This window comes from Lynx rufus, unplaced genomic scaffold, assembly GCF_022079265.1.
Source record: "Lynx rufus isolate CCGP_SWC_20201006 ecotype Redwood Valley unplaced genomic scaffold, mLynRuf1.p SCAF_19, whole genome shotgun sequence".
NCBI lineage: Eukaryota > Metazoa > Chordata > Mammalia > Carnivora > Felidae > Lynx > Lynx rufus.
Window position 1 is genome coordinate 26,212,726 of NW_025814833.1, and position 26,021 is coordinate 26,238,746.

Genomic DNA, 26,021 nt, shown 5'->3' on the forward strand with positions numbered 1-26,021 from the left:
GGAGGAAGGAAGAGCATCTATAGGCAGCCATGCCGGGATGAGTTGGCCCCTAGGACCAGTCCACCACCACTCTAAGCCCTTGGCATCTCAAGCCTTACATTTTTTCTTGCCCTGCCTCTGCTCCCCCCTAATATAAAGACAAATATAGCAACAGTTGGGGTTGTTGCTTTATCCTATATAGAAGGCTACAAGAATGAACATGATCAGAAATGTATTTGAGAAATATCATACTGGTTATGATGTGTATAGAGAATGGCGTGGAGGGGATGCAGCCAGGGAGATTAAACGAAAGCTATTGCCACAGCCCCCCCCCCCAAAAAAAAAAGATGAAGGCTTCAGCTAAAGTGTTGGCAACAGGAAAAAAAAATGAGTGGTCAGAGTTGGGACAGAAGAGATAGGGTCAAGAAGACTCGATGATGGACTAAATTTTGGAGGTGAGGCAGAGATCAGGGTCTAAATCCTTACTACCTGAGGTGTGGTATACAGACCAATCACATCAGCATCACTTGGGAGCTTGTTAAAAATGCAGAATCTTAGGCCTACCCTAAACCTACTGAATCAGAATATACATTTTAGCAAGATCCCCAGGTGACTCATGCACAGTAAAGTTTGAGAATGTCATTTTAGAGAATGTTCAGGTTCCTTGCAAAGCTGGCTATGGTGCCACCCAGAGAAAGACAAAACTGGGTTTAGCTTTTGCATGTTGGATTCATGATGCTTGAAAGCTATTTTGCTTTTTCAACAAACATTGACTGACTACTATGGACAATGGCTCTGGGAAGACAGACATGAAAGACAATTCCTGGCCTTAGAAAACTCACATGTGGTAAAAACAAAAATTTTTTTAAAGGCAAATATATTATAGCACGATGAGTACCGGGTCTGGGGTATTCACAGACTACAAGTTTGGTACATTATTCAAAAAACGGTTCACCCTACATTCATCCTGGGGTCAAGAGCTAGCCAGGACCCCACCTGGGGAAGCTCAGGTTGAACGGGGAAGCCCTCCCTTCAAGTTACTCGGCCAATGAGCAGCCCACATCATCCTTCAGCCAGACGTGTCAATCACTTAGGACCTTAGGGCTTCTTTCCTTCAAATCGTGTAGTTGGGGTGGTAGCGTAGCCGAGTGGTATAAGGCGCTGGGTTTAGGCTCCAGTCATTTCTCTGGCGTGAGCTGAAATCCCACCGCTGCCACACCCTTCACGGCCTCAACGTGTATGGTTGAGTATTTTATGGAATAAATAATTCGGCTCAGATGCTGATGAGCAATCATTTCTAGTGACTGCCTTACAGGTCAAAGGTTTGAAAGGAGTAAAGTCAGAAAGCTGTAGACATCACGCAGCAGCAATGTTAACAATTAAATACTCTTTCAAAAAGTTAGTAGGCAGATTTGGAGAGTACCACCTTGGCTCGGCTAAAAAGGCGTTTCTCCAACCACGGGTACTCACTAATGCTGGGTGCCTCCGTTTATCACACGCCTCCAAATTCAATTCATTACCAACAAGTGAGAAAAGGCCATCCAAGCCACTCGGCCATGGACCTTATCTAAATCAGACCAGCATTTCAATGGCTCCCTGCTCAGGGCAGAGTAATACTTCCCTTTTTGCTTTAACACCATTTTTTACATCTGTTTACTGAGGTCAATGACCCCCGTTATTTGGTCTACATATTTTGCTCCCCTAGTGATTCATTTCTTGGCAATATATTGATGCCTACAAAACCACAGACTACTTTATTTGAGAACAAGGTATTTCTCAGTAGAACTCAAAGGGGTTTTAAGGCATGATCTAATTATCGGTCTGCATTTTCACAAGTGCAGTGATAGTAAGTATTCATTTTCACTTGAGCATTACGGAGACTGAAGCAGAGAACATTTTGGGGGCTTTGTCCAGAGTCAATGTGCTGAGCTGGGAAATGAACCTGGGAACTCTTACTCCCAGGGATAGTGCCACCTACCACCGACCCTCCCCCTATGTAACAGCACTGGTAAATAAAGGACTCAGATGTGCAATAAGAAAAGAAATCTCTAGGCACCAGGAAATGTCCACAGAGCTCCATCAAACTTTTGCAGTGCCTGGATTTCTGCAAAAACAAATGTAATTTCCCCCTCCAGCATCCAACAGTGCTTTGAATATCTTGCAAAGATGACAAGACTTCTTACGATAACTACTCCCCAGTTAAAATTCAGCACTGGGTAAAGCATTGTTCTTGAGCTGTCCCACATCATCAGAGGCAAGCTAAAATACCCAAAATCCCTCAGATATGGCACATTAGCTGAACTTCGTCTTTTCCCAACATATCTAGCTCCAGTTGGAAACCAAGAATATTTATGGGACATAATGAAAGCACTAATAATCGCAAGCTTTGACAAATATATACAAAATTCAGATAATATCAATGTTTGGGGACCATTAAAACATTTCAAGGGGCGCCTGAGTGGCTCAGTTGGTTAAGCATCCAACTCTTGATTTTGACTTAAGTCATGGTCTCACGGCTTGTGGGTTCGAGCCCCGCATGGGGCTCTGCACTGCCTGCAGGATTTTCTCTCTCGTTCACTCTCAAAATAATAATTAAAAAAAATTTAAAGCTAAAGCAAAGAGCAACAATAGCCTCAAAATCATAAGAGTTGCTACATTTTAGGTTTTACAGATGGTTAATACTTAAGCAGCAATGTATTCTTTATACAGCCCTTTCACTTACCTTACAACATTTGTGCCTCAGAATAATTCCGTGAGGTAGCATCCCCATTTTACAAATCAGGAAATGGAGATCAGACCTACGTGAAGTGATTTACCCAAAATCTGACCGGTAGTATGCGAAAGAACCATCAGGTCTGTGTGACTCCAAATCCTAAAGTAAAGATGAAATCGCTGATCTCATGTTAAGTGTTCTTATCACACACATATACATGGAAACTTTCGAAGGTGATGGACACATCTATTACCTTATTGTGGTGATGATTACATAGGTGTACGCCTTGTCCAAACTCATCAAATTGTATACATTAAATATGTGCGGTTTCTTGTATATCAACTACACTTCAATAAAACTGCCTTTTTTTTTTTAAGTGAAACAGCCAATTCTAAATTCCCGAGAACACCTCTATTAGTAATTTGGCCAGTTATAGACAATGCTCACAATGGTAACTTTTTTTTGCCCTAGAACTGTTATTCTCCTTTCTCCATGAACAATTGTGACCTAGGGAAATCGCAACTTTTAAAAAGCAGTATAGAGGAAAGAGAGAACGAATAAATAATAAATAAAAAAGTATTTACTTTTCGGGGTACACACTTCATGGCAAGAGCGCATGTTTGCTCCCTGGTGCTCTTGGGCTTGGCACACGCGATGGGGAAGAGTGGGCATCCAAAGGTCATGCCCGACAGGCGCTTCAGAATCCCTCACTTGGCGCCCTGCTGCTGGGCTGAGACAAGTAAGGCCTCCGCACCATTCTTCATGGTTTCCCCTTATCGGCCCATTCGGACGTGTAGCATCCCATTCAGTCACGAGAAACCTCTTCCCATACTTCCTATTATTATTTAGGTCCAGTTTCTTTTTTTTAATGTTTATTCATTTTTGAGAGAGAGAGAGAGAGAGAGAGAGAGAGAGAGAGAGGCAGAGCATGAGTGGGGAAGAGGCAGAGAGACAGGGAGACACAGAATCCGAAGCAGGCTCCAGGCTCTGAGTTGTCGGCACAGAGCCCAACGCAGGGCTTGAACTCAGGAACCTTGAGATCATGACCTGAGCCGAAGTCCGACGCTTAACCAACTGAGCCACCCAGGCGCCCCTATTTAGGTCGAGTTTCTGATTTTAGCCTCAGCAGCTACTGAGGACGACTTACACTGCAAATAAATGTACCTTTTACATAATTCGGGATTGTTCTAAATGAGATAATGAGATAAGCGTCTCATGACTGCCAGTCTGTGTCTGCAGTCCTGAGCTCCCGACCCACAGATCCACCACCTGTGGGCATCTCGACATGGTGGTGCCACCCACCATCTCCTCGTATTCCGTGTATGTGAAGCTTGCCTCACCACCCCCACCCCCCAGCCCCCGTGGCTCTGCCCATGACAGTGCGGCCTCCAGTCTGCCCCAGCAGGACATCTTGGGGGAAAAGTGTCACTCTCTCACTCTCATTCCCCACCATTCACACCTTTCAGTCCCACATTCTTTCCATCCTTCCTCCCAAATACCTCCTGAAACCATTCACCTTTCCAGCGCCCCCCCCCCCCAAGCTGGGTCACCACCCCCTCTGCCCTAGACTTCCACAGCCTTCTGAGTTCCCTGCTATGCTCTCAGCCCCTCTCCTGCCCCTTCCACACACAGCAGCCAAGGCGACTGTTTAAACCACAAGTCAAGGAGGCAAACCATAAGAGACTCTTAAATACTGAGAACAAACTGAGGGTTGATGGGGGGGTGGGAGGGAGGGGAGGGGGCTGATGGGCATCGAGGAGGGCACCTGTTGGGAGGAGCACTGGGTGTTGTATGGAAACCACTTTGACAATAAATTTCATACAAAAAAAAAAGATCTTTTTTCTAAAATTAAAAGAAATGAAAAATAAAGAAACCACAAATCAGGTCACGTGCCTCCTCCCAATGCCCTCTGACTGCTCTCAGGATAAAGTTCCAAATATGATCCACACCCTACAAGGTTCCACGTGTGCTGGCTTCTAGCTATTTCTGAGGTCACAGATCTCACCCCAGCCCCTAAGTACAAGCCCTACACGCTCTTGCGGCTATGCCTTTACTTGTGCTGCTTCCTCAGGCCTTCCCCTGTTCCTTGCCTGGCTGTGAATCCCTGGGGACTCAGCTCAGGTGTCCCCTCCATCAGCAGAGCCCTTAACAGACCCTTCTCTCCATACTCACAACAACCTGTGCTCAGTTTTCCCAGTTACTCAGTTAATGGAGAAAGATTCCATCTAATCAAAATAGGCCACGTTACCGGTTCTACGTCTTAGTGTCAAGCTCACTGATGGGCAGTTTTTTGTTTCTGTTCATACTAAGCTTGTGGCAGCAGACAGAAATTTCCAGATCACGCGTCATCCCCAACTCTCCAAAACCAAATGCCTACATAGGAAAAGGAGAGATGGATGCAACCAAAATAAGAAAAGGCGGGGGGCATATTTAACAAAAAAATATTTGCACTTCAAGAAGGTGATCCCTGGAAATGAAGAAAATAGGGCCACTACAAGTCTTGATGTACAGAGAAGTTGACTTAGTAAAGGGGGATCACTGCACTTAAGTCAGGTGTGGGCAGCACACAGCCTCAGTGGTTTCAACGGCGAACTCAGATCATTCACACAAACAGAAGTAGGTGAACTATATTTACTTCCAGTTCTGGACAGGATGGAGTATACACATTTCTCTCTATTCCTCCAAATAATTGTAAATATGCATAGATGCAGTAAAATAAGCATTAGAAGGCACTGAAAGGTAGAGAGAAAGATATATTACGTGCCCATCAATGGGAAGAAAGCATAAGTGGCTATATTAACGTTCGATAAAATAGACTTTGGAAGAAAGAAAATAACCAAAACCAAAGGGCAGAACTTACATAATGAAAAAAGGGTCAGTTGACCGAGAATACATAGCAAGTCCAAATCTGTCTTTACCAAATAACAGAGCTACAACATATATAAAGCCAAAACTGATGGAACTGAACAGAGAAACAGACAAGTCTAGAATTATGGTTGGGGACTCTAACACCTCTCTCTCAACAACTGAGAGAAAAACTAGACAAAAAATCAACAAGGATATACAATATCTCCACAATACCTTCAACCAACAGGACCTAATCAACACTGACCCAACAGCAGGATCTAATGACCTCCACCCAACAACAGTAGAATTCCTCTCAAGTGCACTTCTAAATTATTCATGTTTAAAGACAATAATGTACTGCTGGGTTTCTAACTTCTATAGATGTAAATTTTATAATGGTAACAGCACAAAAAAGGAAAGAAGGAATAGATTAAGAGAAACATTTCTAGATCTAACTATAATGTATTATAAATATGAAGTCAATTCTGAAAAGTTCCAATGTGTAGATTAAGCCCTGGAGCATACGCTAAAAAAGTAACAAGTTACAGTGAAAAATCATTAAAGCCATTAAAATGTTATACTGGCGGGGGGGGGGGGGTGCCGCCCGAGTGGCTCAGTAGGTTAAAGCCTCTGACTTCCGCTCAGGTTATGATCTCGCGGTTCATGAGTTCAGGCTCGCGTTGGGCTCTGTGCTGACAGCTCGGAGACTGGAGCCTGCTTTGGATTCTGTGTCTCCCTGTCTCTCTGCCCCTCCCCTGCTCACGCTCTGTCTCTCTCTGCCTCAAAAATAAATACATAGAAACATTAAAATTTTTTTTTAAAAACAAGGTCCAACTATATGTTGTTCACAAGAAACACGCATTACATTCAAAGGTAGAAACAATCTGAACAAAAAAGGAGAAAAAGACATATATCATGGAAACAGGAACCATAAGAAATACGGAATGACCACACTCATATCACAGAAAACTGACTTTAATAAATGTTACTAGACATAAAGAAGGAATTTTTCGGGGCGCCTGGGTGGCGCAGTCGGTTAAGCGTCCGACTTCAGCCAGGTCACGATCTCGCGGTCCGTGAGTTCGAGCCCCGCGTCAGGCTCTGGGCTGATGGCTCAGAGCCTGGAGCCTGTTTCCGATTCTGTGTCTCCCTCTCTCTGCCCCTCCCCCGTTCATGCTCTGTCTCTCTCTGTCCCAAAAACAAATAAACGTTGAAAAAAAAAATTTAAAAAAAAAAAAAAGAAGGAATTTTTATAATGATTAAAGGAAAAATGCATCAGGAAAACACAACATTCATAAATATACATGCAGTTAACAACAGAGCCTAAAAACACATGAAGCAAAAGCTGAAAGAATTAAAAGAGAAATAGAAAATTCAGTAATAATAGTTGGAGACTTCAATGCCTCAATTTCAGTAATGGCTACAACAACTAGAAAAACATCAACAAGGAAACAGAAGTCTTGAGCAATATAATAAACCAAGTCTAAGCTGACGTCTCTAGAACATTCCACCAAGCCAATACAGTCTTCTGAAATGCTCATAGACCAATCTCTAGTACAGACCATATGTCAGGCCATACAACACTTGTCAATATATTTTAAAAGACTCAGTCACACAGTGTGTGTTCTCTGACCACAGCGGAATAAAATTATAAATCATTTAAACAGGATTTCTGGGAAATTCATAAATAATGTGGGAATCAAACAATGCACTCCTAAATAAACAATGGTCCAAAGAAGAGCACAAGGGAAATTAGAAAATCTTAGAGATAAATTAAAATAAAACAGAACATACCAAAACTTACAGGATGCAACCAAAGCAGTTTTTAGAGAATATTTTATAGCTGCAAATGTAAAAAAAAAAGAGAGAGAAAGAGAGAGAGAGAGATCTCAATCGATAATTTAATTTTCCACCACAAGACACTGGAAAAGAAAAAGCACGCTAAACCCAAAGCAAGCAGAAGAAAAGAAATATGATAGATTGCAGTGGGAATTGAGAGTTGGAAGGAACAGAGAAAATCAATGAAGCCAGAAGTTGGTTCTTTGAAAAGATCAACAAAACTGACAAATCTTAACCTAGACTGACCAAGAAAATAAAAGACTCAATTGCTAAAATCAAGAACGAAAGAAGGGGCATTAAAATCATCCTTTAAAACCATAATGAGGGGTGCCTGACTGGATCAGTTGGTAGAGCACGCAACTCTTGATCTCAAGGTTGTGAGTTCAAGCCCCACGTTGGGTGTAGAGATTACTTAAAAATAAAATATCTTTTTTGATGGACATTTGGGCTCTTTCCATAATTTAGCTATTGTTGAAAGCACTACTATAAACATCGTGGTACATGTGCCCCTATGAATCAGCACTCCTGTATCCCTTGGATAAATTCCCAGTAGTGTTATTGCTGGGTCGTAGGGTAGTTCTATTCTTAATTTTTGAGGAACCTCTACACTGTTTTCCAGGGCAGCTGCACCAGTTTGCATTCCCGCCAACAGTGCAAGAGGGTTCCGGTTTCTCCACATCCTCCGCAGCATCTGTAGTTTCCTGATGGGGGGTGAGGGGGAGGGAAAAATGGGTGATGAGCATTGAGGAGGGCACTTGTTGTGATGAGCACTGGGTGTTATATGTAAGCGATGAACCACGGGAATCTACCCCAAAAACCAAGAGCACACTTTACACACTATATGTTAGCCAATTTGACAACAAATTATATAAATAAATAAATAAATAAATAAATAAATAAATTTTTAAATGGCTGTATATATGAACAAAATAGAATCCATAAATAAACCCATACACTTATGGTCAACTGATTTTCAACAAAGGTACCAAGGCAATTCAATAAAGAAAAAAGTCTTTTCAACAAACAATGGTGGGAAAATTGATAATCTCATAGAGAAGAATAAAGTCAGACCCCCTTACAACATGCACAAAAAATAACTCAAAATAGCTCATGGAGCTTATCTGAAGAGATAAAACTATAAAACTCTTAGAAGAAAATATAAGGGTAAATCTCTGTGGTCTTAGGTGAGGCATAGCCTTCATAAGGGACAAAACAAAGAACAGTTAAATTGGACTTCATGAAAATTTAAGACTTTTGTGCTTCAATGAACATCATGAAGAGGCTAAGGCGATGACTCCATGAGAGAGGAAAATAGCTGCAATGCATATATCTGATGGGAGACTTGAATCTAGACTCTATAAAGAGCACCTAACTCAGTGGCACCTGCCGGGCTCAGTCAGAGGAGTGTGTAACTCTTGATCGGGGTCTTGATTTCAAGTCCCATGTGAGGTAAAGAGATTACTTAAATAAAACTTTTTTTAAAAAAAAAGGATACCTAGCTGAATACCAAGGAGAAAAAAAAAAGTTTAAAAATGGCAACGGATCTGAATAGGCATTTCCCCAAAGAATACATCCGAATGGGCAATACACACACAAAAAGATGCTCAACATCATAACCTGTCAGGAAAATGCAAATCAAAACCACAATAAGGTGCCCTTTCACACCCATGAAATAGCTGGGGTGAGGGAAGAATGGACAGCGACTGATAATGGATGAAATTTGCTAGTGGCAGTCATAGCACAACTTTATGAATATATTAAAAGCCACTGAACTGCATGCTTTAAAAGGGTGAATATGATGATGCATGAACTATGAACTGTATCAAAATAAGAAAATAATTTTAAAATGTATCAGATTTAAAAGTAGAAGTTAAAATTATAAAACCTTTAGAAAAAAACTCAAGAGAAAGTCTTCAAGATCTAGGGCTAGGCAAAGAATCCTCAAACCTGACACCAAATCATGATCCATAAAGGGGAAAACTGATAGACTGAACCTCATCAAAATCAGAAATTTTGCTCTGTCAAATACCACGTGAAGAAGATGAAAGGCAGGCAATGGACCTAGAGAAAATACGTGCAAACAGTGTATCTGACAAAACACTAATATACAGAATATAAAAGTGACACTAAAAACTCAACAGTTAAAGACGAAACAATCCTATCAGAAAATGGGCAAATGGCATGAACAGACATTGCACCAACGCCCAGATGGCAAGTCAGAATGCGAAAGAATGCTGAACATCATCAGCCATCAGGGAAAGGTAAATTAAAACCACAATGAGATGATACTACACACCTATCAGAATGGCTAAAATAAAAAAACAGTGAAAACACCCAGTGCTGTAAAGGATAGGGAGAAATTGGGATGCAGCCACGCGTTGCTGCTGGGAATGTGAAATGATATATGGCCGTTTCAGAAAAACAGTTTGGTGGTTTCTCATAAAACTAAACACGTAATTACAAAATGACCCAGCAATTGCATTCTTGAGCATTTATCCTAGAGAAATGAACACTGATCATCCCACAGAAGTCTATACACTAATGTTCATAGCAGCTTTATTCATAATAGCCAAAAACTAGAATCAGTCCAGGTGTCCTTCAACAGATCAGTGGTTAAACAAAGTATGGTTCATACTAACCAAGGAAGAATCTTCAGCAATAAAAAAGTACAAACTATTGGTACAAGCAAGATTGGATGAATCTCGAGTGAATTATGCTGAATCATCAGAGCCACCCCAAACTAGCTCTCACCCCAATCCAGCTGGACCATGGTGTCCCAGAATTCCACACTGACAGCCACCAGTGGCCCCAAGACCTAAGTGGTGCTATTGCCTGTCTCTAGGGCCCTAAAGAAGATGTGGGTACAGCTGATTATTCCCAGAGCTAAACCTGGGGGGTGGGGCTAAGTCATTCAGGGGCAATCTGTCATTTACTTATGGCAATAATTGGGGCGCCTGGGTGCCTCAGTCGGTCACGCGTCCAACTCTTGATTTTGGCTCGGGTAGCGATCTCGTGGTTTGTGGTTTCGGGCCCCGTGTCAGGCTGTGTGTGTGATGGCAGTGCGGGGCCTGCTTGGGATTCTCTGTCCCTCTCTCTCTGCTCCCTCTGTCTCTCGGGGTAGGTAAATAAACAAAAAACATTAAAAAATAATTATGGCAATAATTTATCTTTTGCCCCCAATAGCGTTTCTCTTTCTCACACCCAGTTTTAGCTTCTGACATTTCAGTTGGAACTCCTACCATTTCTTGAATATTTCGACTGGCTTGAAGTTAGGGGAGAACATTTCTTTTCTTCCTTCTAGGTTTCTTGTGCAAAGCCAAACTCCGAGCCCAAGAGCCAAATGATATAGCTGTGCATCCCTCGGGCTTTGTGGCACTCAGATCTCTCCATCTTAGCAGGCTCGATACATACAAGAGCTCCCCTACAATAACCAGAAAGAGCTACATCCCGGGGTCAGACCCCAGTAAACCAGAAGAGCTGGATTTTCATGGTCCCTGGTCTGTCTGCTGTCATCACGGAAGCAAGACCTCTATGACATTCTCTAGAGAAGATATTCCCAGCCAAAGGTCACAGCCTGAGACCCCACACCCTCCCTAGATACTAGAACCATAGACTTCCCACAAGGAATAATCACCATGCTTGAAAAGGAAAACAAAAAAGGACATTCAATGGGGGGCATCGCAAACTTGCCCATTCCAATGCAACCGTATTTTTTAAAAGGTGAGACTGTCCATGTAACTGCTCACTTCCGTGCTTGCAGCCTTTAACTTGGCATTCTGCTTAACTCTGGAAAATCATGAGCCATTTTCTTAGAAGCGGGGTAGATGAGGTGCCTGCAACACAGGACTCCCTCCTTGAGCTGAGCTGAGCTCACTGGGCTTCACTGAACAGTCTAGCTACGCCATAGATGTACCTTCAGCCTCCCCCGTATCAAAAGCACACCCCCTTCTCGTACAGGAGAAAGTGCTGGAAACCCAAGTGTGATCTCAGTCTCATCCTAATGGATCTAGTGACATCCAGGTCTCTGAGGCCCTCGGTATAATTTTTCAAGGCCATCTGGAATAAATAGAAGTCTCGCTCAAAGCTGCACGTATGCAAATCTCCTCACTTTAAACGGATTCTGTCCTTAAGTGCATACACCAAAAAGCATGGAAGCAATTGGATTAGAAAAGCAAGGTTTTTTTTTTTTAACCCCCCTCTAATTGGCATTAAGTCACCAAACATTGTCAAACACATATCACTTGCTTAATTACTTTGTGTGCACATGTGTGTATCTTTGTAACTTCATAAACATATAAATGAGAGGGAGATATGCAGATTTAACGTACACCCATATGGTGATAAATACAAATGCTGCCAAAGATTGTAAAATGCTATACTAATGCTGAAATGATATCTTTTTTATCTTTTGATTTGCTTCCAAGTCACAAAGAACAAAGTGAGAGTGGTGGGTGCTAAGCATGGATCCTTACCTTCAAGGAGAAATAACGCACAGGCCATTTTGTTCAATAACGCAAAACTATTTTTAAAAATACCTTGCTTCAGGTCCACAGTCACATATTAGAGTAATTGTCTTTCAGTAATCTTATGGTGTGTTTATGCATAAAATCACTTCTACATGTCCATTAAAATTGGTACTGAAGTGAGTTTTCATAAAAGCCTACTACGCATCACTCACCCCAAAATGCTTCATTCCAGCGTTGCTTTCGTGAGTTGGAGTTGGCCTATTTCACTCCTAGAACACACTGCACGACCCTCAGCAAAACCAATCACGAAAACACTAAGTATTTTTGCATCTAGTGTATCTGGCTAATAGGCTCTATTTTTCGACCTTCAGGATGTCGTGCCAGTTAATGTTCCACTTAGGAAAGTCTCGGCTGTAAGTTATCTGCTGAGGTGGCCATCACTCCAAGGTCACCCTGGCCTCTGGTTACACTGGGCATCTTTTTACCATCCTTCAATGCCGTCAACCTAATTTCTTGGCCGCCCGCATTCACGTCTGCCAGGCTGGTAGGCCCAGGCTAATTCACATGTTCTCTTTTCCAAAGCAGCCTCTTCCGAAAGAGAGAATGGTCACTCCTATCTTCATGATGAGCCCCCGGGATAAGAGCAGGCTTAAGGATTCCTCACTTGGTTTAGAGAGAAAGTATCTTCATTTCACTGGCTTTCACGTTTCAAGACCATGTGAATTGATCTGGCAGAACTCATTCACACTACCCTCCAAAGGCTGTGTCTACACAGGCCAGACACAGGGCAAAAAGTGACGGTCATTTATAGAAACAGGCCACAGTCAGAGCGGTGCAACCGACGTTGCTAATGAGGCAACTGCCAACATTCCCGAAGGACTAAGATGCTTTGGCCTCTTACAAATCTTATCAAGTGTGTGCACCATATTTTAAGTCTGCATGGGGCATAAATTAAAATACAGTTAAGGTCCTCATTTTCCTTACCTGAAAATAATCTTTCCTGTAGCATAACTCCTTTCTTTGTTTATTTCCCCTAAAACTGCATTCTTCTCTGTAAATCAGTGTCAAACGCACTTGCAATATCTTGGATATCTACTTATACTTTCTTTATTGTTGGAGATCTAAGTCTTCATTTAAGAAGGGGCATAAAAGAGCTGCAGAATTCACCTTTAAAGAGTAATTCTGATTAAACTTTCTAGAAGATGTTTTGAAAAGATATCAGATAACGAGTCTCGATTTTACTTAGCTTGTACAATAGACATGGCCAAAAAGTGGGTAGAGGCTTCTGGAGATTTGTCTCAAAGTTTTGTGGCCATTAAAACATATGAGACAAGCCAAGTGGCCTAATTCTTTTTAAACTGTCAGCTCCTATATTGACTGGCTGGGTAGATTTGGGCCCAATTTTCTGTTTTTTCATCTTTAAATGGATTTTTAAAACATCTACCTTAGAGGGTTGTTTTAGGATTAAATGAGAAAAATACACGTTATGCCCCTGGCATAGGGCCTGTCTTAATAGGTACCCAAAAACATCAATAGGTCTCCAGGGAAAATCAGGCCAACCTACCTGGGTCAAACCATCACTTTCCAGCACTTCTCTTTGCCAGTCTTGGAGTTCTACACTCTTGCATGTGAATTAAGAAACCTGATGTGGTCAGTGAAGAATTGGCAATCCTTCCAAATATATCAAGCTACTAGTTCCTTCTCATGCACTCAGAGTCTTATCCCTTGTTCCTGCCTAACTGATTACAACATCCAATGACTAAGCACTGCCTGGTCAGATAGTATGGTCTGTGAGATATTTACTCACTGAAGTTTTTCCAGACTAACTTTACAGCTTAGTATATGGTCTATTTTTACAACTGTTCCATATGTGCTTGAGAAGAATGTGCATTTTTTTAATTGGGTGCAGGTCCATTACACTGAGCTTGTTAACCAAATCTCTGTATCTTTACCCATTTTTTTTTTGTTCGTTTCATCTGTCGATTTCTGAAAGAGATCAGCAGACTTTACAACATCTCCCGAGTGCCCTGTCAGTTTGTGCTTTATATATTTTAAAACAAGGTATCAAGTGCATACAAGTTTAGAATTGCTATCCGGAAAATGGAACTCTTTGCCGTTATTCAGTGATCCCGTATATCCGCAATAAAGGTTTTCATTTAGGGTATTCATCTGATATCAACTGAACTACTTCAGCTTTCTTCTGGTTGGTATTGGCAGAGTGCATCTATTCCAATCCCACCCGTATCCTTATGTTTTAGCTTTGTCTTTTATGCACAGCACGTGGCTGGAGTTCATATTCTCATCCAATGTGATAATCTAGGTCTTTCAACTGGTGAGTTTAGTCAACTTCTATTTATTACATTAACTGAGAAGCTGGCTGCCAAGATCAAAGGACTTTTTTTGCAGTATCTCTGAGTTAGTTTCCTGTCTATAACCTGGTCACCCTAGTCAATTTCTAAACCCTCTGTGCCGGCATTCACTCTCCTGTAGGAAGCTAGCAAAAGTCCAATGATATCCCTCAGTGAATCGGAGCTGATACTATACTGAAGACTTGTCTCTATTAGTATAGTTATGGGAGAAAGTCAATTAATGCAAGGAATGTAAATCAATGCATTACACATTTCAATTGCCCTATATTCCTTCAGAAAAGTGCATGGAAGTGATTCATTAGAACTAAACTCTTCACAAGAAACAGACCAATTCTCTTAGGCTCACTAGGGCATCTCTGCTGGTAAAATTTAAAAAGCAATCAAACTGAATAAGAAGTCCTTTTTGCAGACATTTACATCGGGGAAGAACATGATTCTTGACAATTCAGAGTAAATGAAGTGCAAATTATTCTCTTATAATATATCCCAGAATTGAAGCTTAAATGGTGACTAAAAAAGAATCCACAGTTTAATCAGAAAAATATATTTATCGGTAATTCCCATGAGCTCCTTTTTGATATATTTATATCATAGGATAACAAGTTCATAACTATTGCTAAGTTATAAATATGGAATTTATGCAGAATTTGCATGTATTGAATTTTATTTTGAATTTGCAAGTGTGCCTACATTTGAATATTTATAATATTCCAGAAAAAGCACAGTAGAATGTGCAAGACAGATTTATTTAGTGTAATGCTCTGAAATGTGTCAAAGTCTTCAACACTGCTCTCAGAGGCAAAATGGCAGAAATAACAAATGGGATGCAATAAGACCAACGGAATAATCTGTGAAGTCCAATACCCAGTGAAACTAGAAATGCTCTTTTGCCAATAAATATTTTACTCAAGTTAGACAAATATTTCTGCAAGCTTACAAAGGCATTGTACGAGAAGACGTATACCATTAATTGGATTCTTCATTATGCTTTAATGGAAAAGAGAACATTCCCACCCGTACCTTTTTTTTTTCTAAACTCAGTGACTAAATATCTTCTTGTATTTGTCTTCAAATGTCGATAGTGGCTTTTCAGCTGTGAAGCACATTCTTTACACTGTCAAAATAACTGGTACCTAGAATGGAGTTTCGGTGGAGTTTCAACCGTTTAAGATTACGCACCTCACTGTATATAGTAGCATCTCAGATACCCGGAGCAGCTGAGGAATGAAGTGGTCTAATCAACTTAATTCAGAATTCCTAAATTTCACTTCTAAGTATATTAGTTAATTTGTAAGTAATTTAATTTCTATTTAACTGGGGGCAATGCTCTTATGAAGGAAAACTGCTCTGCGAGCAGGCTGTCCCAGCAAAGAGGACTCCCTTCCTTTCTTGGATGAGGACAACATGAGCACTAACTGACCGAAGCTCTCAGTTGTGGATGTTTGGAACGATAGCCCTTCACCAGCCCCAGGAGTGGACTCTTGGAGCCAGACCATTAGCTCTGGCATCAGCTGACCTGGAAAGAGGCTCATGAAGATTCAGAGTCTAGGTTATCTTGGGTGGCTCTGGCTGAGCCGAACAAGTCTTATTATTTCCAGTTGTGTACCACTATTAATTTCCTGTTCTATTTAACTTTTATCTTTTTAACATTTATTTACTTATTTTGAGAGAGGGAGAAAGAGACCAAACAGGGAAGGGGAAGAAAGATGAGGAAGGAGAGAGAAAGAGAAGCCCAAGCAAGCCCCATGCTCAACATGGAGCCTTACGCAAGGCTCGATCCCCAACCCCGGGATCAGGACCTGAGCCAAAATCAAGAGTCAGACACTTAACCGACTGAGCCACCCAGGCGCCCTTCCATTTAACTTTTAAACAGAGAAACAACAAGAGCAATCCATTCAAATATCTCCATACTGTACTGAGTGTAAGAGTTCCATGGTGTCTTTAGCATATGATAACAGCCACTCATCAAAAAAAATCAACTGAGCGGATTCCTCACCTCTGCCTTCCAGTCTGAGAGTTTATTTAGCTGAAACTGCTTTCCTCATTAAGAACTCCCCGGATATCAAGAGGCTAATGAAATAGCCAGCCACGATCTTCAGGAGCCAAAAGGTTGGCATGAGCATAATTTACCACAGCCAAAATAAAACATCATTTTTAAAATTGTTAATGTTTACTTTTATTATAAAAGTAATGCATACTCATAAAGGAAGCGCAAAACCTTCAGAGAAGCAGAGTAAGAATAAGTCACTAATGGATCTACTAATATCCTGGTATTTTTCTTTCAATCTTTGTCTTTTACGCTTAGATTCAGAGGGATGGGAAGATGTTTTGTCTCTCTCTCTCTCTCTCTCTCTCTCTCCCACTCTCTCTCCCTCCCTCTCCCGCTCTCCACCCCCTCTCTCTAACATAGCTGTAGTTAAATGGGTCCATAATTGTCTATCTCTTGTTCCCTTAGCTTTAAATCACTAGCAATTTTCCATACTCTATGAAAGCACATTTAAATGATTTTGTAATAATCCTCCAAGTGGATGCACTGAGATTCCTTGAGCCATTCTCCTCTATGTGGATGTCCAGATTTTTCCAATTTGTTGCACTTATAAAGAACTCCAGTGTACCATTATATCACGTTATACTTCCCCCGCCCGTGGTATTTCTCAACAATTTTAAGTCATTAAGTGTTGGTTTCATATCTGTCTTTCCCACTCCACGCACATCTGCCCGGTTCCTAACAGTGCCCCCCACACATAGCACAGTGATAGGGGGACTCTCAATAAATATTTATTGAATTAAAAAGTGAATAAGTAAATAAGTGAGTGAATGAATGAAAAATGTGTGCAGGACTACGGCTCTCAGTAAAATCCCAGAAAAGAAATTATAGGTCAAACAAATAAATATTTTTAATGTTCTCTGTTTATATTATCTAATTTATTTCCAATAGAATCATTCGAATTTACACGCCCACTTACAACGTGTGAGAATTAGGATATTTACCACACCCTTGTGGGACTAAACAGTGTTTCCATGTCTGTCAACTCGTTGTGGTTCCCGTGCTGTAAATTGTCGGGTCATATTCTTTGTTTTTCTAATCAATTCGTAGGAGTCCTTTATACAGAAAAGATGTCATCTTTTTGTCAGTTTTATTTGTTGTGCATATTTTCATCAGTCTGACATATGCCTTTCCATTTTGGATACTTTTTGACAGATGAACAGTTCTCGTTTTTATGTAATCATAACTGTCTATCTTTTCCTCTATTCAAACATCCTTCTCCTTGGCTGAGAGCCCCACATGTGAATTGCAGCTATCATTTAAACAATAATGCCAATTGTGAAATCAGATTAACTGGGTTCACAGACTCCCACATACACAACTAAGCCCTAATCTGCCCCATAGTGGTTTGCCCTTCCCTATAAGCCCTGGCCACTAGACATCTAGGCCACATAGACCAGTCACAGCTCTTCGGTATAGCGCCCTCCAACCCAAACTAGATGCCCTCCTCAAGCTCTGCGATTTGACCCCTGGTGCTACCTCCACTCCAGACATCGAGAAGATGCATCCAGCTGGACTCCACCCTTCATGTCCTTTTGTGTTTTTTACATTCCTTCCACCCAAGTGCTTCTCCTCGTCACTGGGGTTCAGCTTCCTCACTACCATTCCAGGACGTCAACAATGAGGCCTCCCCCACCCACCTCCTTCACCCCTCCCCGACCGTGACCTTCTCGGTTCCGGCCAGCCCTGGCTAGGTGAGGCTGCCGAACCTCATGATGCCAGAAGGATGCCATGCCCACCCACAATGCCTCTTTTCTTCTAAATACAACCCACTCATTCCCAGACGCCTTCCTGAATACATCTCTCCTGTTTCGGGCCTGTTCCTCATTACTCAGGAAGGAATGGGCCTGAGAAAGCGTCTTGGTTAAACCTCCCATTCTACGGGGGTGGGGGGGGTGGACCTGCTCCAAATGACAAGCCCTCCCCCACCTCACCCCCAACTTTGACCTGTCTGTACTACACAGTCCTGCACTTTACCCTCTAATCTTTACGGACTTGTGGCTAAAGATGGTGACCTTGGCTTTTCAGCCTTTGTATTGGCTCTAATTTCCCCCAACTGCTAGCACTGTGCAGAGGTCATGATACTTCACAGTTTGCTGATTAGACATAAACTTTCACATAAACGGATGGACTTTTCTCCACGTTTTGCTATATTCCTGCGAAGGTGTGCCATTTTAAAGACATTCCAGATATTCAAATCGTTTCCAAACAAAATCCCCCTCCTTTATTAAATGTCTAAACTCCCAAATTATTTCGTTCTATTGTAAGCTCTGCGACAGGAAGAATGACGTGCCTTCCCTGGAAGATAATAGGCAGTTTCACAAAATTTTGCGTAATGAATAACGATGGAAAAGATGACTAATCGTTCGTGTCACCTCCCACTACCGAAGTTGACGACAGGTATCTGTAAAAGGCAAAGCGCTAACATTCTTCTTGCCACACGGCACCACTGATCGAAAATTACGGTTAAGAAATGCTCACCCCGAAGAGCCCTTTTTTTACCCTGAGGAGGGAAGAGTTTTGTCGGGACTCCGACAACATGACTGCCGTCCACGCCACGACACGTGTGATACCGAGCTTCTCCCCTTCTCCTGCGAAGGAGGTGGGAGGCTCTGACAGGTCTTTTCAAAGGCAGCTGAAGAAATGCATGCTCGCCCCCTCGCCCCATACCTGGCACCCGAAGGCCCCGCGTGTCATCCCGCCTCACCGCAGGATCCAGAACGGGAAGGAGTGGGAGCCTGGGCACGTGAGGCATGAGTAGGCACAGGCACCACGGAGTTCTTGCTAAGACGCGGCTCTTTCCAAACAGAGCCACCTTTTTGAAGGAAACGGAAAGCGAAAGAAAGCTTTTCTCCCTGTAAGTGCCTCTCAGTCTTCTCCTGTCAGTGATGCCCTACTGGATTTTAGATGACAGTTCATTACTCTTCCATACGGCCCCTGCAAGATTCAGAGACACTAGAAGTCGAGGATGCAAGAGGAAAATCGCGATCGGATTCTTTGACTTGCACCAGCCACAGCGTCTGATCTGTGCCCCCTGCACCCTCCTGCCGCCCCGTGTGTGCCAGCCGGCACGGTACCTGGCAGAGAAAAATGAGGCCAGTGCACGTTCCCTGTGCCCAGTTCTGAATTCCTCCCACAGACTAAGTGGTGCACTGGAGTTGGCTACAGACAGAGGGGATTTGGCCTGAGAAGAGCCTGCAGAATTCGGGAGTCTTAACAGCTGGGAAGCAAGAATGCTCTGATACATTTTCAAAAAAAAAAAAAAAAAAAAAAAGGTCTTAGAAATTCTAGAATGAGCGGGACCCTTCTCTGACCCCAAACAACATACTGGCAGACAGATGCATGAAATGCAATTTCTAGTCGTTTCTTTTTGTTTCTTTTTTTCTTTTTGAGAACTATTATTCTCAATAAACAACTTGAGCCTTTTGCCAGCCACGCATTCTCTTTGTCCTCGCCAGGCAACGTGCTCACAGCCGTTCCCGTATCACGCAAGCACCCTGCCATCCGCCGAGGCAGGGAAGCACAGCACAAGTGGCAGTGGGAGCGGGATTCAGGGTCTTGGCCCGCAGGCACGATGGCCCCTCCCCCCTCCCCACCCCCTTAATGTGGATAGATGGTTGCGAGTCAGAAAGTGGCCCTCGTTGCTGCTGAGCTAAAAGCCTCAGGGAGCTACAAATCTGTTCTCCTCCCAATGGGTGTGGCGACCCTGCTCCAATCACTCGTCCAAACTCACACATGTGACGTTACTGAAAACGGCGATGATGTCGGTGATAACGGTATCGGTTACCATCTATCCAGCGTTCACTCCGTGGGCATGACTAACATGAAGTCCCTCACCGTGTTTGCGCCAATCCCCTGCTCATCAAGACACGGCCAACAGAGCAGGCAGAATTGGAAGAAGATTCCCACTGTGCCACTAAAGAGCTCGATGACCTTGGGAAAGTCCTTCACCCGCTTTGGCTTCACGCTCATCTGACAAACGGGGATACTTTTGCCCACTCTGCCCCCTTCCCAAAGACACTGCAAGTTTACAGTGACATGCCAGAGATTAAGGGATGTGAAAGGTCCATCAGAGTGGAACGCACTCTCCATACGTGAGGCTTGGACAGGCCCCGGTCCAAGGTCACACAGCTGGTTCGTGGCGGGCCTGAAGCTGAAGCCCAGGTGTCGGGACTCCCAGGCCAAACAGACAGAGCTGCTGTTCTCCTCAGTTCAGGGGAGCACAGAGACCAGCAGCTGGCACAGAAGAGCACTCCACACAGGAAGTCCTCATGGCTGACTCTCATCTCCTGAGACCAGCTCTTCACCCCCACGCATCACTGCTGCCCGTGTCTAAATTTTCATCACACACACACACACACACACACACACACACACACTCTCACTCACACACTTACGCATACCTTCCCTCTTGGAGATTATCAGAACTCACTGAACTGGTCCTGAAGGCAGGGATGTATCAACACCTTGGGAAATGCTGGAACCCTCGAGCTATCCCTATTCTTTAAGATGAAGATTTCTGGAGGTGGGTAGGAATCAGTGAAGTAGAAAGGTGCCCTTGGGGTAGCAGTGTGTTTCTCTAACAAATTTTATTTAATTTGTGCAAATATTGTGAGAGCCAATAACTTTCTTTAAAAAGTGGTTCCTCTTTAATTAGACTAGATGGCACTGTGGTATCACCCTTTCTACGACCAAGAAAATCTCATTTCATTCAGATAATTTTGCTTCGATTTGGGACAATCCCAGAGGGTGAACCCTCCCCTTGAGGGGTCTGGTTATCTTACGGAAAACTTCTGAAGGAAAATTTCTGAAGGGGTCTGCCAGAGGACAGTGGCTACCAAAAAAAAGATATAATCCGGACCACATCTGAAAGGTGCGCTTAGAGATCATGTCACACCCTGACCTACATGTCCAAAAGGATTTCAAAAGGCACATGTGCCCCGTGGAGCTCTAGACAGAACTATGGCTTCCATAGTGGCCAAGACCTCATTTCTACTTCTCAGGATATAGTCATGGCTGTAGGATTCTATTTTTGCTCTAAAGAGCTTTTTTTTTTTTTTTTTAAATATCACCACCCCTCACTACACCTACAAGCTCCACCAGCAAGTGAGATTATTTTCGATATTGCCAAATTGTTTGGGATCTTCTTGAACACCAGAATCCTGTGGTGGCAATGGCTTACACAACTCCCACAATGGACTGAGGTGGCAACCTTCCTGGAACCAAGGTTTGCTTAGGATTGAAAAAAAACAAAACAAAACAAAACAAAAAAACATCTTTTAGGCCTGTTAAGGCAGAGAAAGTTCAACGGATTCTGCCAGAATCCCAGCATTCAAGAAAAGACACTGTAGCCTGAGGGAAGGGAGAATGAACCGGGGTGAGGTCTCTTCAAAATTCAATGGTGACCAGAAAGTCAGAGGGCTCCATTTGCCTGCATCTAGAAAAAAGAAACTGCACTGGCTGTTGCATTGCAAGAGCCGTCTGCAAAGCACCTACTTGGAGTACCCTGCCTGGGGGGTTGGGGAGGCAGGAGTGGGAGCTGGGAGCCTCCCAGGTACACAGCTAATGTAAACAGCAGCCTGGAGTGCCCCCCCCACCCGTGATGCCTGATGGGGAGGCAGAGAGCACAGCCTTGTCCCCGCCTGCCCAAAGACCCCGTCCAGGGCCCCCCTGGCAACTAGACTCACCCAGTCCAGTCCCTGGGCTCCCTGCCCCAGCCCAGATCTGTTTTGGGGACAGTGGCAGAATGGGACCCCTGGCCAGAGCAACTCCAGCCCAACCTGCCCTTCTTCCTCTCCCGCTTTTATGGCACTCCATGACCTCCAGCAACTGGGCATTGCGGCTGGATGGAGGAAAATGTCCTAGCTTCAAAAGCAACTGGCTACAGACTTCATAAATCACCTTTTCCCGCATCAGCCCCGGGTTCCCAGCACGTGGGCTGCCGGCCCCCCACGCTGGGGCTCGGGATCTGTACATCTGGAGGGGTTCCTCAAGACTGAACCCCACATGGGGTCAGGGAAGAGTCCCAGCTCGCCCTTTGGCACGCACGGTGGCCCCTCACTCTCAAAGCGCTGCGGGTGCCTCCAGTGCAGCCAGTAGCGAGGGGCGCAACCTGGGTACCACCAGCCCTCCCCGGTGTCCCCGGACAGCGGCAGAGGGTCACCCAATCGCCCAGGAAGAGCAGAGCCAGAGGAGACAAAGGAGGAGAGTGGCCGAAGTCAAGCAAAAAGAGAAAAACCAGAAAGAGTAAAAGAGAAAGAACGAGCAGCAAAGTGAGGACGAGGGAAAGTGCAAGAGCCAGGGCCAGGAGCCGACGAGATGAGGAGCAAGAGAAAGAAGGGCAAATAGAGGAAGTGAGAGAAGCAGTGGGGGAGAATGCGGAGCGGGAAAAGGACGAGAGGGCAGAAAGGAGGCTTTGGGACCGGGGCGCAGAGAAAAGAAGAGAAAGAAGAGGAGGGACTCAGGGACGCCACACACAGAGACCGGTTCTTCCCGGCGCTCCGGTGCGGAGTCCGCGTGCGGTACCCTGTCCCGGCGGCGGCCGAGGGGCGCTCGTTAGGGGCCTCCCGGCCGCTTACCCCGCACGCCCTCCGGGCCACGGAGCAGGCCAACCCGCCCACAGACCGACTAGCCGTCCCGAGCCGCAGCGGGCAGGCTTTCTGCGGCCGCCACGGCGCCGCGAGCGTGCGCGCCAAGGAGTCTGGCGCCCGCCCAGCCCGGCGCACCCGCCCGGCCCCCGAGGTGCGCACAGGGGCGCCGGCAGCGGTCAGCAGCGCGTCCCCGCCCTCCGCCCGCCGGGGCCCACGTCCGCTCCCGCGCTCCAGTGGCCTGCTCGGCCGCGGGCGCGCACTCACCTGGACGGTCGCAGTCTGGCGTCGCGCTTGCCGTCCACCACGGCGGGCACGCAGCTGGTGAGCTCGGTCCAGTCGGCGTGCAGCCCGCAGCTCCAGCCCGTGGAGAACCTGGAGAAGAGCCAGGTCTCCCGCTTACCCGGCCGGTGGCAAGTGCATTTCTTCTGCCCCACGCGGCACTCGCAAGGCTGCTCCAGCTGGATGTTGCGCACCAGGTGGCGGCCGAAAGTGGTGCCCCCGGTCTTCTGAATGTGCAGGAACACGATCAGGTCATCGCCCTTGATGTCGAAGTCTACCTTGCGCAGGAGGTCGCCGCGGCTGAAATTGTAACGGGGCACGAACCTGGCGGAGCTCTCATCCTCCGAGCGGTACGGGTCCGGCATCGGGGAGCTGAACGCCTGCAGGCGGAGGAGCTGGCATTCTGTGCCGGGGCACACGTACTGGAGGACGATCACGGCAAATAGGAAGAGCATCACCAAAGCCAGCAGCAGCTTGTTGGATTTCTCATCCATGTTCCCGACGCTGGGGGAAACCCAAGCTCGTTACGTCAGTCCCGCAGCTCAGCCCGCGCTCGCCGTGCGCCCGCACCGCCTCCTCCCCCCGGCGCCGCCGTTGCGCCCCTTTCCCCCTCCCCTCCACACCGAGTACTCCACGGCGGCGGCGGCGGCGGCGGCGGCGGCGCCCTTCCCCGCTTCCTTCCTTCCCGGCAGGCTCAGCGCTGTGGCTCCTGCCGCACACCCCCCTCCCCCCGACTCCTTCCCGCTGGCCGCCTGCCCTCTCCCCCCGCCGGAGCTCTCCGGAGCCGTGTCGCGGGGTCTCGTACCCGCGGGACGCCGCTCGCCTCGGTCGCCCCACTCCCCAACTCACACCCCCGGGCCGAGCCCCCGCACGTCTCGCTCCGCTCACGGTGGCTCCCATCCCCATCCCGCTTCGCCCACAGGACGAAGAGCCAGAGGTGCCTGTGCCCCCAGTCCCCTGGGCGCGCACGCCGCCGCCTCCCCGCCCGCCCGACTCGCGGGGCTCCCTCGCCGCGCGCCCCGAAGCTCCGCACTGGCCCGCGCCCGCTCGCCCACCTTGGCGGCCGCCTCGAGTGAGCCCCGCGCCGGGCGTTCGGGGTTCCCCCGGGGGGACGAGTCCGCCGGCGGCCCGACTCGCGAGCGGAGACGCTGCGCAGCCGGTGCCCGCGGAACGGCGGGGAAGGAGCCGCAGCGTGGCCGAACGCGCGCCGCGCCCCTCCGGAGCCCCCCAGCCCGGCCGCCGCCGGCCGGCTGGAACTTTGCTCCCTGCCCTCCCCTCGCGGCTGCCTTCCCTCCCCGCGCGGCTCCCGCGCGCCCCGAGCCGGGCGCGCGAGTCCCGCTTTCGCCTAAAACGTACCTGGCTAGGGGGCCGAAAATCTTGGAGAAGATCGCGCCGAGCACGTGCTTCAGCGAGTGGCCCAGGGCGGCCAGGCCCCGAGTGAGCAGGGCCCGGCAGAGGGAGCCCAGGTCCCAGCGTCTCCTGAGGTCGTGCATCCGCCTGCGGCGGCTTCGGGGCAGCAGCGCGAAGAGAGAGGTGCGCGCGGCTCCCGCCAGGGAGGAAGACGCCTTTGGGGGCTCGTCCAGGAGCGGCTGGGAGTTGAAGCCGCGAGACACACCCCTAGGAGGGCCCGCGAGGACTGAGGCGGCGACTGATCCGGGCCGGCTCGCTGCCAATTCGGCCTCTACTCTGGAATGCCGGCGGGGACAGGTGGTGCGGGCGGGCGCTCTTCGCTCCGGTTGCAGCGGCGGCCCGAGCGCCCGGGCTGCACACGCAGGCAGTGCCATTCCCCCCTTCAGGCAACTCAGGGTACTAAGGATCAGCAGCGAGCTTGAATTTATGTAATAATGCCTCACGCCTAAGAGCTCAAGCCACTTCACGAGCAGAAGACCTGGGTTTTCTCCTGTCTTGGGGAACCGAGGTCACTCCAGTGAGCGCATCACTCCACTTTGGCTGGTAATTTCAACCGCCCCTAAAATAGCAAAGGCGCAAATTGGACCTTTTCCCTCTCTCTTTGCCAATTTCCATTCTCCAGCGGAAGCGGGGGCATTTTCTGAAAAGGTAAGTCAGCATGAAGGAAAAGCATGACCAAAAAAAAAAAAAAAAAAAAACCGTTACAGGATGGGAATCTGAGCTTTTGCAGAGCAGAGACTCACCCTTACTCCTCTTTTCTTGCCGAATCCCCGGCATCCAGCCCCGTGCCTACAGGAAGGCTTCATTCCTATGAGGTTTATTGAAGGAAAGGTACATGGCTCAATCCTACATCAGAGTGGGGCCGTCTAATCCAAGGCGATGTGATAAATGAGGAAACTGAGGCCCAGAGAGGGAAAGACACTTGCCCAAGGTCACACAGCAGAGCCTCAGGGTTTGGAGCCAAAAAACCAGGCACTATCCAGCCCATTTCCTGACACTGGCACCACCTCCTCTAATAAATAAGTGCAGACCATTCCCCAAACCCTGGTGTTAAAAGGCTCTTTTTGGCTGCAAGGACCGCAAATGTAAGGATTCGCAAGGAAAGAGATGTCCTTTCAGGACAAGGTCCCCAGGAACTCAGGACTCAGACTGTTCCTATCTGATTGATCAGGTACATCAGGAGCTGATGTTTCTGTGATCAAATGCCCACTCTGTCTAGTCCCATTGCTGCAGAAGGGACCTGGGAGGCAGCAGTGTTTCGGAGCGTCGCTGTCGGGGCTGAGGTAGGGAGGATAGTGAGGTGAGTATAGGAATAGGGTCAAGTCCCACCAGGGACAGGCTCTCCCAGTATCTCTGTCAGAATATCTGATCCCTCTGTGCAGCGAAACAGCAAGCACTGGTCTGAGAATTATCACTTCCTTGCTGGGCAGCCCTGAGATAATCACTTGCCCCTCCTAAGCCTGTTTCTGCTTCTGTAAAATC

At 46.2% G+C, this 26,021-nt stretch overlaps 1 protein-coding gene across 2 annotated transcripts in view; it reads right to left on the reverse strand.

Moving 5' to 3' along the window:
- Positions 1 to 24,913, reverse strand: part of HS6ST2 (heparan sulfate 6-O-sulfotransferase 2) — a 291,392-nt gene extending 266,479 nt beyond the window's left edge. For both annotated transcript variants that reach the window (XM_047082140.1, XM_047082139.1), the window contains exons 1-2: positions 24,486 to 24,913; positions 23,115 to 23,633 (exon numbers count right to left, since the gene is read on the reverse strand). In XM_047082140.1, coding sequence (XP_046938096.1) covers positions 23,115 to 23,633; positions 24,486 to 24,913 — 947 coding nt within the window. The remainder of the gene's footprint in view (positions 1 to 23,114; positions 23,634 to 24,485) is intronic.
- Positions 24,914 to 26,021: the final 1,108 nt, after the last annotated feature.